The sequence below is a fragment of the Macaca nemestrina genome, chromosome 19 (genome assembly GCF_043159975.1).
Source record: "Macaca nemestrina isolate mMacNem1 chromosome 19, mMacNem.hap1, whole genome shotgun sequence".
Classification (NCBI taxonomy): Eukaryota; Metazoa; Chordata; class Mammalia; order Primates; family Cercopithecidae; genus Macaca; species Macaca nemestrina.
Window position 1 is genome coordinate 43,126,978 of NC_092143.1, and position 20,450 is coordinate 43,147,427.

Genomic DNA, 20,450 nt, shown 5'->3' on the forward strand with positions numbered 1-20,450 from the left:
TCACCCGTCTTCTGTGTCGATCATGCTGGGAGCCGCAGACCACAGCTGTTCCTATTTGGCCATCTTGGAGCAGGTCCATGAGCAATTTTTGTATTTTTAGTAAAGACAAGGTTTCACCACGTTGGCCAGGCTGGTCTCGAACTCGAACTCCTGACCTCAGGTGATCCACCTGCCTCAGCCTCCCAAAGTGCTGGGATTACAGGCATGAGCCACCACACCTGGCCTCACTCTGACTTTTTGGACCTGGTCCAAAAAGTTTCTCTACTGGTCCCATGACTACATAGGCTACATTGGCAATTCTACATTGGAATATATGAGAGACACCATGAGGCCTTTTACATTACATGAAATGTTCCTGGACCAGAGGACCCCAGACTCATCTCCTGGGCCAAACAGAGGCTTCCTGTGGGCCAGATCTGAAACTCCTCTCAGGCGCAAACTAAAGCACACTTTGAGAATGGCTGGATCTGCTCAGAGAGAAACTAAGGGGGAAAGCACAAGGGGAGGTGGCAGGGGGCAGAACCCAAAGAGAAACAGGCCTATCTTGGCAAGTGTGTGTGCGTGTGTGTGTGTGTGTGTGTGTGTGTGTGTGTGTGTGTGTGTGTTCAGAACCAAGGACAGCTCCCCAGATGCAGCTGGGAAAGGGGGAAATAGACCCCCATGGGCCTTTGAAGCAGGCGAACAGCAGGGCAGAGCCCAGCAGAGACAGCTTTCTGGGCGGCACTAAAGCTGAGTTTGGGAGGGAAAGGCCATTCCTTTCATGCTAGGACATCTGTGTCTGTCTGTCCATCCTGTCTTTTCCCCCATGCTCCATCTGTCTTTGAATTAAGACCCAAAGGCCAGAGAGAGATAGGAGACAACGATGATGCCTGTGGTCGAGTATATTTCTCCTAGGCCAACACTCTGCCCACTCTCAGCTAATTAGGGTTGTGATTTAGGTTTTAAATGGGCCATGCTATTTGAGCCTGTCCTGGACAGGGCCACACCAGAGGCCATTTCTGGCTGGCTGCCTGTCCAACTCCCGCTGAAATAATGGGATCCTCCTCTACTGTCCCCAGCTCCTGCCAGGGAAAGGCTTCCAGGAGATGGGGAAAATCAATGCTCCCCATTCCAACACCATCCCATCCTCAAAGTCTGCCTCAAAAGGAGGCCTTCTTTGAACTCCCCAGGCCCCAAAGATCTGTCCTTTTCTGCCAGTACCAGACTCAGAACTAAAGAAGGTCATGACAGGAGAGGGCTGAGAGATCATCTGGTCTAGGGGGTGACCTAGGAGTCCTGCAGAGATGTTCTAAGAGCCATGAGGCGGGCAGTTGGGGGAGAAAGCAGGCAGGACTCCTCCCCTTGCCCCCCCAAAATGGTTCTATCCCTTTCCTGTTTCTGTGTGGAATCTCCATGTAAGGTTCTGAGGAAACAAAAATACTTTTTACAAATTACTTTTTGTATTTTTAAATTATACTTTTTATACTTTTTACAAATTATACTTTTCATTTTTAGATGGTTGTAGATTCATATATACTTGTAAAAAGTAATACAAAGAGACCCCTTGTGCCCTATATGCAGTTTCCCTCCATGAGGAAATTATAGTTCAATGCCACAATGTAACTTGTCTCTTCATCCTCTTAATAGGATCCTTCCCAGAGCAAAAGTTTAATTATGATGAAGTTCAATTTAGCACCTCTGGGTATCAACACTGACACAGTGGAGACACAGAACACTACCACCATCACAAGGCTGCCCCTTACAGCCACGTCCACTTTCCTCCTGCCCCTAGCCCTTCCCTCATCCTGGCAACCACAAACCTCCTCCCCGTTTCTATTACTTTGCCCTCTCAAGAATGTTATATAAATGGAATTGCAGAGTATGCAACTTTGGAGGACTGGCTTTTTGAAAATCACTCAGCATGATTTCTGGAGACTCCTCCAGGCTGCTGCATCATCACTCGTTCATTCCTTCTCATTGCTCAGTGTTTAACCATTCACCTGCTGAAGATCACCTGAGCTGCTTCCAGGTTTCTGCCTATGGTGAACAAAGCTGCTATAAACAGTTGAGTACAAGTTTTTGTGTGAACATAAGTTTTCATTTCTCTAGGATAAACACCCAGGAGTGCAACTGCTCAATCAAATCATATGGTACTTGCAGGTTTTGGTTTTTGTTTTTTTTTTTCTTTTAAATTGCCAAACTGTTTTCCAGAATGGCTATACCATTCTACATCCCCACTATAACTGTAGGAGTGATTCAGTTTCTCTGCATTCTCACCAGCATTGGGCACTGTCATTTCATTTTTCTTTTCTTTTTAATTTTTTTTATTTATTTTTTTTGAGACAGGGTCTCGCTGTTAGCCAGGCTGGAGTACAGTGGTGTGATCACAGCTCACCGCAACCTCCACCTCCCAGGCTCAAGTGATCCTCCTACCTCAGCCTTCTGAGTAGCTGGGACCACAGGTGTGTGCCACTATGCATAACTAATGTTTATATTTTTTGTTGGGATGGTGTTTCACCATGTTGCCCAGGCTGGTCTCGAACTGGTCTTAGACGATCCACCTGCCTTGGCCTCCCAAAATGTTGAGATTACAGGCATGAGCCACTGCTCTTGGCCGTCACATTTTTCTTTTTTTTTTTAATACTGCCAAATTGAAGTGGACATTGTCACTTAAAAAAAATTATTTTAACCATTCTGATCAGAGTGTAGTGATGTCTTGTTGGGGTTTTAATTTGTGTCTCTGTCATGGCTAATGATGTTGCATACCTTTTTGTGTGCTTATCTGCCATCTGTACATCACCTTCAGGGAAAAATGTCTTCAGTGAAAAATGTCGCTTTACTTTGTCCATTTTCTAATTGGATTGTTTTTTAATGATGAGTTTTGAGAGTTCTTTATATATTCTAAATACAAGTCCTTTGTCAGATATGTTTTGCAAATATTTTCTCCCTCTCTGAAACTTGTCTCTTCATGCTCTTAATAGGGTCCTTCCCAGAGCAAAAGTTTAATGACGATAAAGTCCAGTTTAGCATCTGTGTTGACATCCATTGATTGTTTATTTCAATCAGTTTGTTTGTGGTATGACAAATGATTTTTAATTGAAACCAAGACATTTTCATGCTAGTTCATGAGACTGTCATATTTAAACCTTCTGCTTTAACTGCGTTTCGTGGTACCACTCTGGCAGAGGAAAAGGGAAGGGGATAGCTTCGTTATTGCCAGGCAGAAGTGGAAGTCCAGGTTGCCCACTCAACCTCCTCTGATGCCCCAGGGGTGCTCGCTGTCACTGCTGGATGGAGGTGGGAGTTCCGGATCCCCATGTGGTCCCCTCTGACACTGCAGTGGGGCTGGCCTCATCACCCCTGGGCATCTATGCAGTCCGACTCACTCTTTCTGACACCACCCCAGCAGGAAGGAGAGGGACACCTCGATACTGCCCAGTGGGGGTGCAAGTCAGGTTCCTGCTGCCTCCAGTGACACCATGGGGTGTGGGTAGGAGCCTTCTCACCAGTTGGGGATGAAAGTCGCAGCTCCCCACTGGCCTTCTCTGACACTACTCTGGTAGGGGATTGGAGCCCCTCTTCTAGCCCAGCAGGGGTGGAATCTGAGCTCCCACTCAGTCTTGGCTGGGATGGATGGGGGTTGGATTGTTTTCTGTGGTGTTTGGCTGGGGTAGAGCAGTTACTGTCGAAAAGTTTTCTGTCGGACCGGGCGCTGTGGCTCATGCCTGTAATCCCAGCACTTTGGGAGGCGGAGGCGGGTGGATCACGAGGCGGGTGGATCACGAGGTCAGGAGTTCGAGACCAGTATGGCCAACATGGTGAACCCTCGTCTCTACTAAAAATACAAAAATTAGCTGGGTGTGGAGGTGCATGCCTGTAATCCCAGCTACTTGGGAGGCTGAGGCAGGAGAATCGCTTTAACCTGGGAGGTGGAGTTTGCAGTGAGCCGAGATTGCGCCATTGCACTCCAGCCTAGGCGACAGGGTGAGACTCCATCTCAAAAAAAAAAAAAAAAAAAAAAAAGTTTTCTGTCTTGCTGGGTCTTTTCCTATAATTTTCCTTCTTTTCTATCCTATATTTTTCTATCTTTTCTTAGTCTGTTTCCTGCAGAGAGCAGCTTTTTATTTTTTGCCTATGTCCATTAGCATTTCCTAGTGCCAAGTGTGGGACACATGAGGCAAAAAGAAAACAAGCTTCTCACTGTGTCATTCTCAGGTCCTGGGCACCCTAGCGGGTCTGCCTTCTTCCCTCCACCTCTCTGAGTCTTCTTATGTTCATTTTATACAGAATGTCTTGGGTTTTTAGTTGTATTTAGCAGGAGAAATATGGACAAGAACATCTATTGCATTTTTCAGAAGCAGAAGTTTAGGTCTATATTTTTAACAAGACATTTTGATGGCCTTACATCTAGTTCACCTCCTCATTTTATAGAGCAGAAACTGAGGCTGCAGTGAGATAATGTTTCTTATCCATGATCCAATAGTAAGTTTGGATTCAATAGTATGTTGGAAGCACAGTCCAGGCTGAAAACACATCTCCTAAACCCAGGTGCCATGCTGCTTCCACGACAGCATGGCGGCTTCCACGACAGCATGGCTGCTTCCACGACAGCATGGCGGCTCCCCCTTTGCCTGTATGTCTCACCTCTCCTGCTAGAATGCAAGGCCCTGTGCAGACACCAGGCTACTCCTCCCCGTATTCACATGCTGCCATCTCCTCCAAAATGGCTTATTTCCCTAAGCAGATTCTAGCTTCCCTGATTGCAGAGACCAGGTCATGTGGCTCAGAATGGATACAGCAAGCACCCAATGCATGGCTGCTGATGGTTCTCCCTATAGGAGCCAGTTGTCAGCATTGTTTAGTAAGTGTGGCATCCTGTTCCTCCAAGTGAGCTGGAGCCAGAAGGCACTTCGAGGATAGGGACAGATGGCATTTTCTGAAAGACAGACACACACACTGGTGAGCACAGAGGTTGTGCCATGTTTGGTTCTGGGAGGAATGTTAAGGGGAATCACAGCGCACACTTCTAGTGCTCCTGGGCATGTGACCCAGGCCCGAAGGACCATCATGTCATGTCCCAGACATCTTCACACTGCAGCTTGAGCATCTGTCCTCTCCACTCTACCCTCCACGCAAACAGTCACCATGGCTACATCCCTCACCATCCCAGTGCCCAGTGCCCAGCCTGGAGTACAGCAGCCCTCAGTGATGACTGGCTGATGGGAGCTGATCAATAGGTGAAAGAACAAACAGATAAACAAAGGAATGACTCAACCACAGCAAAGGCAATTCCTCATGCAGGAATGAGGATATTTAGCTCAAAAAAGACTTGCCATGCTAGGCTGCTGAGGAAAGTCCAAAAGACACAAGCAAAATAGTAAAAAAAAAAAAAAACCCATCAGCTGGAGCAATGAGAAGGGGGCTGCAGCTGAATCAAAGAATGATCTTTTTTATTAATTGAGCTGCCTAACTGTGCTGAGATGCCTTCTGAAGCAGTGAGCTCCCTGCTACTGGAAATACCTCATGGTGGGGAGCTGGATCAGGTGACCTCTGAGCTTCCTACCACCCGAGAACCCATGATGTCTTCAGAATTCAGTGGAGGCCTTAAACTCCAGTGCAAGGGAGTTTGTTGGGGCTCAGAAAACAATATCCCAAAATGAAGGCCTCAGCAGCAGCCTCAGAAGCAAAAGTCTTTCTCTGACTTTCTGCCCTCCTGCCTCTCACTGTCAGTCTCACTCTTCAGTCTCACTCTCCCCTGAAGCTAGCCATAGAAGTTAGACTCCCTCTTCCCCTCCATGAGAAACCACAGCTTCTTTCTCCCAAAGCCAGCCATGAAACCTAAAGATAGAGCTCTAATTCTCCCTCTGCCTTTCTTTGTGAAAACTGGCCATAAACAAATTATCTCATCTGCTTTGTTTGCTTATAGGTTATGCCACCCATTCCAGAGAGGGTCCTGCCCCAACTCAGAAGGAAGGAATGCTGCACAGAGAGGCCAAGAAGAGTCAAGACAGACAGGCCTTGCTCTGTTTCCCCATTTCGTCTATTAGCATGAGATCACCCCCTTTTGGTACTATCCCATTCCTACAGCTGTCCATACTTTGTTTAACTTAACCATAAAAATAGACAATTTCCCCTGTATCTTTGGGTCTTCATTCTGCAGCCTCCCATGTATACATGTTAAATAAATGTGTCTGCCTTTTCTCTTATTAATCTGCCTTTTGCAAGTTGATTTTTCAGCAAATCTTCAGAGATCCAGGGATTACCCTAGGCCCCCACAAGTTGAATCCTTGAGTTCCATCAAGGATTTGATGTGGTGAAGAAGATGAGGGAAAGAAAAGGTCAGCCCCAGCCTCTGGGAAGCTTCTACTAGAGATAGGGCATGTGACATCATTCTAGCCAGTCACCAAATAGTTCTGGTTCCCCCTATTCCAGGCACAGAGTAGCGCTGTACTTCTCAATGTGCTTATGGTTGGATGAGGCCACATGACCCGTTCTGGGCAACAAGCTTGGAGTGGAAGTGACAAGTGTTGTAGCTAGGCTGGAGCCCTGAACTGCCAATGCATGATCCTCCAGAGCTCCTTTTTCTCTGTCATGACAACTGGTTAAAATTGAACTGTACCACCAAGCTGTGCCCTGGTTGTTTAATGTTACTGAGATTTTGGGTTGTTTGTTACTGCAGCATTACCTAGGCTATCCTGGCTGATACAGGGGAACAGACTTTGCCTGTATGGAACACCAGAGAAAGATACAAGATAAAAAGTTCAAGGCACACAACAGGGGCTGGGTTGGACAGAGCTTCCAATATCTGAACCTACACACAGACCCCTCTGCATTCACCATTCTCAGCCCCCCACTTGAGTAACACCCAATACGATCCAACTCCTCTAGCTGTGCTGCCTTCTATTACCCTAACATCCCAACATTGTGCCCTATTCAACCTCTGATAACATCATGTCTTCTCTCTTCATTTTCTTCTCTCTTCTCTTCCATTTAGTCAAACATCCTACCCATTCTCAAAGGCAAAGGTCAGGCCTCATGTCCTGCAAGACACCTCCCTACCCACAGAGACCAACTGGACCACTCTTTGGAATCACCGCAGTTCTTGTGGCCAGGATGACATCTCTTTGGGGCTCTTACGTGTACGTTGTCATCTTGTTCTGTGTAAACTAGTTTTTACCCTACAAACTGGCAGTGATCCAGAAGCTCCCACTCATACTCATCTGCTGGGCTCACAGCAGGGGCTCAATAAATATGAACCAAACAGACAGCAGCACATGAACCTGGTATTTCTTATATGTCCAAGGAAGTGCTAAAAAATGTAGGCACTTTTACTGAGATATTGTTTGCACTAATGATTTTTTAAAATTAGCACAGAACAAAATCCTATAGTTACTAAAGGGTAGCAAGTTGACTGGCAGAAAACTCCTTCTACCTTTTTCTGGGGCCAGAGGTAATCAGTATATTTGAAGGTCTCCTCCACCTACCATCTGGTACCCCCTGGGTCAGAGTCAATGTTGGTGCCCAAATAGCTGGCTTGAAGGTTGGCACAGGTATCGGGGGATGGGGAACAGTGGAGAAGTTAGGAAGACCCAGACCTGCTGTGGCAGTGATTTGGATCCAGTTGGGCATTTCATGGAGTTACAGAATGCAAACAGAGATTTCTGGAGAGACTCTAAGAAGTCTGTGTCATTGTTTTGCAGAAGAGGTGTTGGAGCCAGTGTCACTCGTGGGTCAACACCTAGCTCTCCTGGCCCTTGGGACAAGGCTCTTTGACTCTCTTTATGCTTCAGTTTGCTACAGGGCATCAGGCTGAAACAAGAGAGTACCCTTCACTTATTCCAGGGAATGTTGGGATCATAGGCCCTCAGCCAAGACTCAAAGTCATCATTTGTGTCACACCCCCATCTTTCCCAGGGCTTCATGTGAACCTGCCTGATAAGGAGTCGTGCTCATCAGGTTCCTAGCAAAGATTTCATCACCTTGCTCAACAGCCAACATGGTGGGCCAAGTCCTTCCGTCAAAGGAAGTCCTTCCCAAGGTCTAATCAGAGGCTCTGCTGTTGTGGCGCATATTAATTTCCTGTCCTTGGCACACCTATGCAGATGGAAAACAGCTGCTCACTCCTTACCCCATACAACCTTTCCTATGCCTTTGGTTTCTTTCCTGAATTCTACATCTCATGCCAGCACCTTGAAAAGCCTTCTGAATGTACTGCTGCTGCAGTTTCTCATTTCAGCAATCCCTACACATTTCCCCTATTACAATGAAAAGCTGGAAATTTCTGACATCCTAACTAAATGACTAGGTGACGGATGGGACTTTTGGGAAGAGGATGTCAGGCAATCCCAAATACAGCTGAATCCCAGTTGCCGGCAGCTGGTCGGCCTCTTCTGAACTATCTGTAGCCCTTTTTTTGCTCTACGCTCTCTGGGCTCTCTTCCTCCTCCCTTGTGGGACCCGGTCTCCTCTAGGTTGCCCCCACTTTCTGCCTCTGAAAGGGTTCAGAAAAAGCAAGGTTTTCTTATTGACATTAGCTAAAAAAACAAACAGGATGAGGCTGGAAGCCTGCTAGGGATGAATCAATCATCCCAGTGTATAACTAATCTGCAAATGGGGCCGCATCTGGGCCCTGGTTGCAGGGCATGGTCTGTGGCCCACCACCCAGAGGCTGTTTGGCAGAATGCAGGAGCTCCGCATCTTCCTGCCAATCTTACTTTTGACATGTGCAGCCAACGTGGTCAGTCAAGAGGAGCACCAGAGCAGCCAGCCACCCCATCTCCATGTAGCCTCAGTTTCTCCCTGAAACTAATTGTCTCCATGGGTAAAAATGGGTTAGCAGTGCTCTCCCATCATCGTGATGGCCCCAGAAAGCTCATCAAAGTTGGTGTGACGGAAGAAAAGGGCCCACTAGGGAACGACTGCATGGACTGAGCCTGGGCCAACTCAGTGCAGTCTCAGGCATCACTATTGAGTGTCCACTGAGTACAAGGCCCTAGGCCAGAAGTGGTTGAGGAAGTAGAGCCAGCCCCAACTCCTGTCTTAGGGTTGACTAGCTGGCTGAAGCACAGGCAGGTGTGCATGGAACAGCTTGGTAGCAGCATGAGCCAGTGTGAGGGTGTCTGCCTGGGCACGTGGGTGTAGCGAGGAGCCAGCCGGGGTGCTCATGGGTGGTGTCCCTGAGAACTGGTCCTGTGTTCTTGCCTCTGGTGGGCCAGGCTAAAGGGAGCCTTGAAGGATGAAGGGAATAGCAGCATCCCATCACAGTAGCAAAGGCACCCTTCAGTGGGCAGCTGCCTGGGTCCTTCTCCATCAGAGAGCCCCTGCACGACAGGGGTGACAAGGACACTGCCACAGGCCAGCTACGTGGGGCTTTCCTTGGGGTGCGGTCACTCAAAGGACGCTGCCCAGGTTTGATCCCTCCAGTAGGGGGCATCAGGAGATGGCTGCTTCATGGGCAGAAATCAGAGGTTCCTGGGAAGGAAACTCAGGTGGGTGTCCCCACAGGCGGATGCATGGACGTGGGCATGAGCCACCATGGGCCACATGGCCAAGGGCAACACTCTAGAGAGGGCAGAGCAGTGAGAAGCCAGGAGCTGGCCCCCACACTGTTGGGCTACCATACCAGCCCTGAATGCCCATCCAGGCTGGTGGCAAGAGAAAAATAAAGGTTCCTTTCGTTTATGCCATGCTGTTGTTTGTACCTAATAAATTCATTCTCTGATGTCTAAAAATAAAGCCTGTCATCACTGAACCAAGGTGCTGCCGACCATGGGACACCTCATGTAAATTCAGGCCCACAGATGCTCCTGCCTCCCCGTGCAGTACCCAGGTCTGAACCTTGGCCATCCATCCAGGAGATGCTGCTACCCCTCACCTCCTCTGTGCACCTGCCCAGGTTTCTGAACTCCAGGCCACCCCCTGGGCCCCATCTCGTGTCCTGCAGGGGGCATCTGTTTTACACCTGTGTCTTGTCCTTTTCACTTAGCAGTGCTGCCCTTGAAGGCAGGTCCCTGGCTTCAAGCCCACCTGGAGCTTAGCACCAGGCCCCTGCAAACACTCCTGTTGACAAATCTCTAAGAAATTCCTCCTGAAAGACCCTCTCCAATCTTCAGAGGTTTCCTTGGCTGTAAGCAGCTTCACACAGCACAGGTGGTGCATCCTACGCCAGGCTCAGGCAAACCCAGCATTCTGACTGAGCCTTCCCTTCTGTCCCAGCTGGCTCTCCAGGCATGGACGTTGCAGACACTGCACCCAAGACCAACACAGCACCAGGCACACATGGCTGTGGCAGGGGGTGTCCCTCAGTGGCCCAGCCCCTCTTCCACTTCTTGGAAGTAGACATCTCTCCGTCTTCCCTCTGAGATGATCAGGCGGCCACCGCAGGTCAGGGGTGATGGGAATGCCAGTGCTCCTGTGGCCTGTAGGAGGTCCCTCCCACAAAACCTTGCCTCTGGGCATGTCAGGTGATTAGGTGGGATTCTATGCAGAGACCCTGCTGTCCACCCTCCTTGGGCTCCTCCCCTCCACCCTCCTTGGGCACCTCCCCTATAATGAACCTATGTCTTAGTTTCACCTGCCAAGAAAGGATTTAATATGAGCTTTTCACAACTTCACTTTTAAGTTGAGTTATATTTCATTTTGTCAAACACTGCCTACCCCGAGTCAACTGCTCAGCTGCTTCCTGAAGGTGGGATTGGGGTAAGCCTTGTGGTGTCAGGGTGCCTGGGGCAGGGACAAGCCCACACCTAACCCCACCCCACAAGCCCCCAGCCCTGCTCCATGGGCCCATATTATCTGGCAAACCCCCACACAACCTCCTGCAGGTGGGGAAGGCAGACCCGAGAGGACAGGGGTGGGTGGGGAGGTGAGGCAGATGAGGGGAGAAAACGTGGAGAACCCTTCCTCGCGTCCTGGAGACTCCGTCAGGAGTGATGTGGAGAAGGGGACCAGAAGGGAAAGGCAGCAGACAGGCCCCCAAAAAGATGGTAAAGGGGAGAGGAAAAAGGACCCTTCCTTGGAAGATTCCAGAACCAGACACCTGCTGACCAAATAACAGAGAGCTCTCAGGGACAAACCTCTTATTCCCCATCTAAGAGCTTCAAGGTCTCCCTGAAAGTCTCTGCCTGGTGCTTGAGTCCCCAAATCCAAGTTCACAACTGCTGCTGAAGAGTGAGGGGAACTCCATTTAGGAGACCCTAGAATAATTGGCAGGAGCAAGACAGTGCCCCTGAGGAGCAGGGCCTAGACCAAAAGCTAGGGGGTCAGGGAGTATAACACGGGGTCCCAGGCAGGGAGGCAGCGGAGACAAAGGCACCCCCTAGAAGGTCACCTTCTGCAGCTGGGCAAGGTAGCAGTGCCATACGGGGTGGAGGGCAGACAAGTGGCACCTCCGGGGGACTCAGTTTCCTCATCTGCAAATGGCACGGAGATGTTAGAAGGACCCTCAGAGGCCATCGAGGCTCCTTCTGGGTTTTATGTGAGGAAGCTGAGACCTGAGGGGGAAGAGTTTATCACCAAGTTTGCGGCAGAACAAAAACAAGACTCCAGGTCTCCCCTTACCCCCAACCCCTGGGGCTCTTATTATGGCCTCCTTCTTAAGAAACAATTGAACACACAAGCAAATCTTGTCATGTGAAAGAACCATCCTAGGCAGCCATCCCCCCACACCATGGGGCAGCCACGCCCTGCAGCCTAAGAAAGATCTAGAACCAAGGCCACTGACCAGCTTCCCTTGGCACAGAATAGAGGAGTTGGGTGAATCTGCCAGGGGACCGAAGCTGAACATGATTAAGTGGATCGAAACTGAACATGAGCAAGTAGGCCCGGGGCAACCCATGACTGCAGCGGCTCTGAAACCGGGCATGGCCCCTCACAGGAGCCTGCAGGGGCTCCGTCCACTTTCTGGACAGGCACAGTCTGAGGCTGAACTCGGGATAGGGACACATGGTTTTTTCAGCCTCTAATCCCACAGGCTCCTGAAGGCAGGGATGAGGTATCAGTGAGAACAGCTGGACCACCAGAGGGTGTGGGGAAGGGCCTGGGGGTCACCAGGGCAGCTCTCAAACAGCAGCTGCCCCCCTTCCCTCCCAGCCACGCAACCCACCCACGAGCCTCTCAGGACCTCATGGCAAGCAGCAGGGAGAAAGGTGGCAGGCTCCAGTGGGGTCCCAGGACTGTTGGTTGGCTGGAGGGATGGACAAGTCTCTGACAGCTCCCCCACAGGCGGCCCCTCCCAGGCCTTCTGCAGATCTGGAGCAGAAGTGACATCCAAAGCACCCGCCAGCATCAAAATGCTGAGTCCCATTGTTTGTGGGGCCACAATGTCGGTGCCTGAACCCTCAGTGCAGTCATTTGACTGCCATGTAATATTCCACTGTAAGGATGGATCCCAAGGCACCTCTTCATTCTCCTCAGCAAACATCTGGGCTGCTTCCAGATGTGTGTTAGTATATAGAATGCAGTCACTAAAAAAGAAATCTCATCAATTGATGAGTTTGGGGGAGTGCCTGTGGGCAGGGGGTTAGGGAGGGCTTTCCAGGGGGCAGATGCACCCTCCCCTCTCCCACCTCTCTGCACTCTCCACGTCACCACCCCTCAGGAGCCATTGTGGGCTGGCCCAGGAACCCAGGCAGACAAGACATAGGATACCCCCAGACAGAGCGCAGAGCCGGTTCCCTACCTGCTGTGGGGGGGCTCGCCCTCGGGAGAAGGAACAGCTGCTGTCCAGCGGTTCGCTGCAGTCCGCTGTCCACTGCAGAGCAGAAAGGAGTGATCAGTGATGGCAGGACAGCCAGGCCCATGCTCACTCTGCCAGGCTGCAGGAGTTGTGCCCCGGCCTTCCCCATTAGCATGAGTGTGGAATCCTAGTTGGTCATTTCAACCCAAATCTTTCTCAACCACCAGACCCAATTTGGCAACCTCAAGCTCCACATCAAGATGAAGCTTTGGCATCTGCTTGAGGGAGAGGCAAACTCACTTCCCCTCACCTGAGCCCAGCACAGTGACAAAGACTGGCTACATCCCAAAGTCAGCCAGACATGACGAAACTTATTCTGAGTTTGGTACCACCAGCACCACGTTTGACCGCCTGACCTGGCTTCAGCCACACTAGCCCTCTATTACATCAAGGGTGTGGCCGGAGCTGGCAGCGAGGCAGGTATGTGTGGGTCTTCCTAGAAGCCTAGCTCCAAAAGATGATGGGTTTGGCACCAGGAAAGAGCCCAACCTGGCCATCAGAAGCGTGGCTCAGACAAGCCCTGCCACTCACATCCCCTGAGAACTCAGAGGGCTGCTGTGTCCCAAAGTGCGGTCTGACAACCATCTGCATGTGAGTCCCCAGAGTCCGCAACATGGAGGCCCATGGGCCCCAGCCTTCACCCACAGAATTAGACTCTGTGAGGCCAGGGCCAGAGGATCAGTGTTTTGACGAGCTCCCCAAGGGATGCATTGGGAGTTTGGGAGCCACAGAAATCCATGTGATCTCTCAGGCTTCATTTTGTCATCTATAAACTGGGGAGAGCCATGCTGGGTGACTGGCTGGGAGGCTGGGACGAAGGACCTTTGTGAGCTATAAAAACACTGTATAGATACAATGCAGTAGCAGCCATATAGCCCTTCCTGTCAAATGCTATCCAGGTATACGGCAGTGTTTTTACTATTGTATTAAACACTAGCTAGCCTCTGGAGCTGAAGTTGTTGAATACTGATCTTAACCTACACCCTGCATGATACATAAAGAGCAGAGGAGGGCCAGGCAGCTCACACTTGTAATTCAGCACTTTGGGAGGTCAAGGCAGGAGATCACTTGAGCCCAGGAGTTTGAGACCAGCCTGGGCAACATAGAGACATAGAGACGTGCCCTCCTGAGCATGGCTCAAGGGTATGACCTTTGTCCAGGATGAACGTTATTATTACAATGTTGTTGACACAGGCTGGGTGGAAGTGTGCCCTAGAGCAGCACCATCCAACTGAAACCAAATGAGAGTCACACGCAGAAACCACAGGCAGAAGTTTAAGTTTTCTAGTAGCCAGATTTTAAAAAGAAACAGGTAAAATTAAATGAAATAATATATTTTATTTAATCTAATACATCAAAATATTATCACTTCAACAGGTAATCAATATAAAAAGTTGTTGATGAGATATTTTACATTCTTCTTTCCATAGTGTTTCAGAAATCTACTTAGAGCACACCTCAGTTTGGATGAACAACATTTCAAGGGCTCCAAGAGCCACATGTGGCCTGTGGCTACCATAAGGGGCAGTGAAGCCCTAGAGAAGTGGCAACGGCGTCAGAGGCACTCCTCGCCCATTCCCTTTCTTTGAGCCTCAGGTCGAGAGTTGGTACTAGCTACCTGAGGTTGCCATTCCCTGGGCTGTGTAGCTTCTCAGGTAGAAGTAATCAATTCTTTGGATTAAATTCCCTCTGCTTGGATCATTGCAGTCCCAAAGTATTTCCCCTAAGATATTTATTAATCATGGCTGGCGGTGGGGAGAGAAAAATGAGAAACCATCAGATGCCACTTTAGCCAAGTGATCAAGGTTAATATCACCAGTAACAAAACATAGCTGCATCATGGACTCCCCAGTGTGGTGCGTCGAGACGGGCACATCACTTCTAGGGTATTCTTGACATAAATGCACCCTCTCAACATAATCATGAGAAAACATCACACCACCCAAATTGATGAGCTTTCTACAGAAGCATTGACCAGAACTCTTCAAAAGTGTCAAGGTTGTAAAAGAAAAGAAAAGTAAAGAAGACAAAGTATCAGATTGGAAGGGAATGAGGTGACGTGGCAATTACATGCAAATTTGGATCCTGGAACAGAAAAAGGACATTCATGGAACAACTGGTGAAATCTGAATAAAGCTTCTAGTTAAGAGCATTGTACCAATGTTAATTTCTTGCTTCTGATAATGGTTCTATAGTTATGTAAGGTTCATATTAAGGCAAGGTGAGGGACAAGTGTTTGGGAACCCCCTGTTCCATCCTGCACCTTGGCTATAAGTCTAAAATAGTTCCAAAACAAAAATTAATATATATGTATTCATACATACGTAAAATACATGCATACATAACTATAAGTATATATGTACATTTATTTATTTACTTATTGAGATGGAGGCTCATTCTGTTGCCCAGGCTGGAGTGCAGTGGCGCAATCTCAGTTCACTGCAACCTCCCCCTCCCAGGTTCAAGCGATTCTCCTGCCTCAGCCTCCTGAGTAGCTGGGATTACAGGCATGTGCAACCATGCCCAAACCATGCCCAGCTAATTGTTGTATTTTTAATAGAGACGGGGTTTCACCATGTTGGCCAGGCTGGTTTCAAACTCCTGACCTCAGGTGATCCACCCACCTTGGCCTCCCATGGTGCTGGGATTACAGGCATGAGCCACCATGTCTGGCCCACATTTTTAGAATAATGTATACAGATACACATAAACATATATGTATATGTGTATACATACATATGTATAATGTTTAAAGTATTGTAGCTATAATCCCTCTGCTTTATATATCGAAGTAGTTTCTGCTTCCCTGGTTGGAGCCTGGCTGACAGGTGGGGGACATCCAAGGCATACAGTGTCCACTGGCTGGAGGGAACACGAGGCCATGCTTGCACTCCTCATCCCATCCTATGTGATCTCTCACAAAAAGACTTCTCCCCTTCCAGGCATCCTGAACATTTCAACCCCAGCTGTATAGTGCTGGTGTGATATTCCACAGCACGGTGACGCACGGGGGACACACCTCCTCTGGGGTCAGCACGGTCCCTGGCAGGATGGGGCCTCCTGACGGGCACGCGCAGAACAGACCCCGAGGCTTTGTGCACATCCATATACAACCCTACTCTCCTTGGTGAGCTTTCCAAGCTCCAACGAGACTGCTCTGCCTTGTCCAAGGCCATACTTAACTGTACATTTGCCAACCAAAAGCCACTTCCTGAGAGCCTTCTGTGTGGGGCCCTGAACACAGAGTGTCCCCACACAGGAGAGGTTAGATGACCTGTCAAATAACAGCAATTTGAGGGTGGTGGGGACGGTGTGGCTGAGATGAAGAGTGTGCTCTCGGCAGGGGCCGTAAGGGAGGGAAAGCAGGCAACCCAGGGTGCCCAGAGAAGAGTGAGGTGCTCAAGAGAGGCAACAGGCTCAGCAGAACATGGCCTGCTTAGGGCAGACAGCGGCTGTCAGACTAGAGAACTCAGAGACACTTCCTCCATATGCAGGGGCCGAAGGTTTCTATTATGGGAGGCGGAACTGGCCTGGGGGAAGTGGGAAAGGAGGTCCCACATAGGGGTTCATCAGCAGTGGTGGTAGAGATGGAAATGAAGCAGTGGATCTCCGAGTGTGGAACAGAGGAGCAGCAGGCCAAATGGTGAGCTGTGCACAGGAAAGCCAGCAAGATGGCGGAGTCCACAGAGCCCCATTCCAGAGACCCAGCAAAACTGGAGATAGGCACAGCCCCCGGCAGGAGGAGGGACTGTGGCCCTGCGTGTGACTGTGTAAATGGGGAGGAGTGAGGTGTGAATGATCACACTGAGCACAGCAAGCTCTACCCATTGGGCTTGTGGGGCTCCATCTCCAACCCCAGCCCAGCAGTAGCCCCAGGGCAGCCTGTCCAGGGCTGCTGCCTGAATTCCCTCCATCAGAGACACGCTTCTTCCCTGGCCCTAAAGGCCCTATGGGAGCCCTCCCTTCCCTGTTCTGAAGCTCCTCCCCATCCCTGCTGGGATTCTGCTCTCAACACCGGCTTCTTCTGTGGCAGGCACCGCCACCTCCTGCCTGCCATTTGCCTTCTCTGAGACACCGCCTAGAAAATTTCCAGAACTGGACCTCCCCAGAACCTGTCCTGATCTGTAGGAGATGAGTCAAGAATGAAGAAGAGCCCCACCTCTCCAGACCCACTCCTCAGTCCGGGCCAGGGCTTGAAATCCCACACATTTCCCCTTCAAAGCAAACAGGCTTACAGCTTTGAGCCTCCTGAACCTGCAAGTCCTCTTGGGGGCAAAGGTGGTATCTTACTTGAAAAGGTCATCAAACGGAAAGGCGGAAAATGTGGGAAGTTTGCTAGATATGGGAACGATGAACATCAAATTCACAAGAGTGGTTTAAAGGCCTCAACCACAGCTATTATAATTCATGTCTTAATTTAAAAACCTGGAACAAACATGACACAGGGTTAAGATTTAATAAACATGAGAGTACAGATGTTTATTCTCCACTCAAAATAGATGTATATTTTACTATTGTCTGTTATCAGTCCATCTCAAGTATTTCACAATAAAAAACAATTAAAATAAGCTATTTGTCATTTTACATCCCAAGATGGACAGTATTTTTTTTTTTTTTTTTTTAAGATGGAGTCTCACTCTGGCCCAAGCTGGAGTGCAGTGGCATAATCTTGGCTCACTGCAACCTTGGCCTCTGGGGCTCAAGCAATTCTCCTGCCTCAGCCTCCCAAGTAGCTGGGACTACAGGCACGCACCACCACACCTGGTTAATTTTTTTGTATTTTTAGTAGAGACAGGGTTTCGCCATGTTGCCCTAGATGGTCTCAAACTCCTGAGCTCAGGCGATCCACCCGCCTTGGCCTCCCAAGTGCTAGGATTACAGGTGTGAGCCACCGCACCCAGCCAGTGTTTTATGAGCAGAGATTGGGAAAGACTGGGGAGACCCCAGGGTACTGAGCATTGGAGGAGGAGGAGAGAGAAGCAAGAAGCTCAGAGTGTGGGAGGCTGGAGGTGCTAAAGCTAAACCAGGACCCCTTTTCAGTGGTGCCTAAAACTCCCCCTACCAGACATCAAAGTATCTCATAAAGCTAGAGTCAAACCAGCATGTTGAACCAGTACAAGAATAAAAAAGCAGATTAACTGATAAAACTGCACCCATAAGCAAATTAATGTACAAATGGGAACCTCATATAAGATAAGGATTGTGTTTTAAATTGAGGGAGAGACTCACCAATAAATACATGGTATTGAGGCAACCACCCAGCCATTGAAAAAATAACCTTAGATAGCTGCCTTGCACTATTCATGGAAAACACATTCCAAAGTGATTAAAATCTGAGATGCAAATTTTAAACTACATCAAAATTTCAAACTTCTATGTGACAAAAGAAATCACGAACAAATAAAGACAAGTGAGAAGCTACTTGCAAAATGCACAGTCATCCCCCCCTTTATCATTGAGGGATCCAATCCAAGATCCCCTCGTGGATGCCTGAAACTGTGGGTGGTAAAAAGCCCTACATCTGTTTGTGATCCTGTAACAGAGATGTCTGCTCAGTGACTCTGGGCTGGGCAGTGATGGGCAGGTAGAGGATACAGACCGGAAATGCCGGACAAAGCGATGATTCATGTCCCGGGAGAGACAGCATGAGATTTCATCATACTGCTCGGAATGCCATACAATTTAAAATTTATAAACTGTTTATTTCTGGAATTTTTCATTTAACATTTTTGGACTGCAGTTGACCGCGGGTAACTAAAACTGTGGAAAGCAAAACAGTGGATAAGGGGAGCCTGCTGTGTAGCAAAGAATTAATCACCAGACTATATAAAGACTTCACTTACATCTAGGCACTGTTCTAAGTCCATTGCACTTATTCTTCATGGCTACTGTGGCACTCTTCTCTTCTCTAATTAGCAAACATGGAGACTGAAGCACAGTGTGGTTAAGTAACTCACCCAGGAATACACAGTCAAAAAGTGGCAGAATGAGCAAAGGACAGAAATAGGTATCATTCAAAGAGCCAGGAAAAATGACTGATATTAAACACAATATGTAATCTTGGATTAGACAGAGATCACAGCCAATTTTTTTTTTTGCTCTAAACAATATTACTGGGAAAACTGCTGAAAGATCTGTAGGTTTAATCACAGCATTCTATCAATGTTCATTTCCTATACTGTATCACGTCCTTGTTCCGAGGAAATACACACTGAAGTGTCAAGGGATACAGGGGCGTCATGTCTGGAACTAACTCTCAAATGATTTAGAAAGAAGTTTTATATACAATTATATGTATAAATTATATATATCATAAGATATATTTAGAGAGAGTGTGTGGGTACAAATGTAGTAAGATGTTACTTGCATATGCAAGAATTGTTTGTACTATTATTGTAATTTCTATGTATATTTGAAATGATTTCAAAATGCAAAATTATTTTAAAGGTCATCTTACCCAGGGCTTCTTAACCAAGGGTGGTGTCAGACCACCCAGGGGGGATACTGGGGGTCCACATGCCAGGTCTTCCCCAGTGAATGCACGGGTGGTGGTGGAATGTAACCTCTGTGTGTAAAATCTGCCCCAGGTGGTTGCTGTGCAATGCAACCAGGGCTCTCACCGATGCCTTCATTTCCCTGAAGGGGTACTTGAGGCTGAGGGGAAATGGCTTCCTCCCATTCTCGCAGGCCCCAGTCAGAATCCTGCCAGCCTGAAGACCAGTTTCTCAAAGACAGGAGTGTGCGTGATAGCTTCCTTTATCCTGGGCACATGGGCTTCTTACTGACATGGGGAGGAGAACCAAGACCCAGAGGTGGGACCCAAGGCTGGCGGGCAGCTCATTCTTGATCCAGTGATATTCTGGAAAAGACCTGTGCTAAGAGGGACAGGAAGCTGCTGATGGCTGAGATTTGAGAGAGAGAGAGAGAGAGAGAGGCTTTTGCTCCCATCTTTTCAGAAACAAACAACTTTCCTGTTGTAGAGAATGCTTGAGTGATTAGGAGCTTGAGTTCTTGAAGCAGAGAGTCCTGAGTTCAGATCCCAGCTCTGCCACTTACTGTATGACCTTGGGCAAATCGCTTCACCCCCAGGACTAAGTTTCCTCCCTCTGTAATAATAATAGATCTACCAATAGCAGAGAGGGTAAGTGGATGGCACTTGGAGACAGGCTGCCTGTTTCAAACCCCAGTCTTGCCATGTATTTGCTGTGTGGCCTCAGGAAGCTTAAGTCAACCTCTCTATGCTTCAATTTCTTCCCTTGTAAAATGGGAATAATAACAGCATCTTCATAGAATCATCAAGACTAAATGAGTTAACATGTAAGAAACAATGCAAACAGTCTCCTTTGTTACTTCCTCTTCATCTCCCCAAATTCTTAAGTCAAGGCTCAATCTTTGATTCTCTCCTATAAACTGCCTCATTCCCTGGGCTTAAAACAGCATCCAAATATAAATCTCTAGCTCATTCTCCTCCTCTGAACACCACCATTGTGCATCGGACTGATGGACCAACATCTCCTCTAAGACGACTAATATTATCTTAAACCTTTCATGCCCAAACGGGACTCATGATCTTTGCCCCCCAAAGCTGCTCTTCTGGGGTCTTGCATAGCTCATTTCTACAAAGTCTATCCTATTTGCTCAGGCTAGAATCTTCAGGGTCAATCACAGTGTCAGCACCTTCCAGGCACACCTAGACTCTGAAGGCATCTCATCACCTCTAGTGACCACATGGCCC

At 48.5% G+C, this 20,450-nt stretch overlaps 1 protein-coding gene across 8 annotated transcripts in view; it reads right to left on the minus strand.

Annotated features, from left to right (window-relative positions):
* LOC105489378 (cap binding complex dependent translation initiation factor) overlaps window positions 1-20,450 on the minus strand; it is a 339,061-nt gene that overhangs the window by 222,344 nt on the left and 96,267 nt on the right. For all 8 annotated transcript variants that reach the window (XM_011754139.3, XM_011754136.3, XM_071085394.1 and 5 more), the window contains one exon: window positions 12,659-12,730. In XM_011754139.3, coding sequence (XP_011752441.1) covers window positions 12,659-12,730 — 72 coding nt within the window. The remainder of the gene's footprint in view (window positions 1-12,658; window positions 12,731-20,450) is intronic.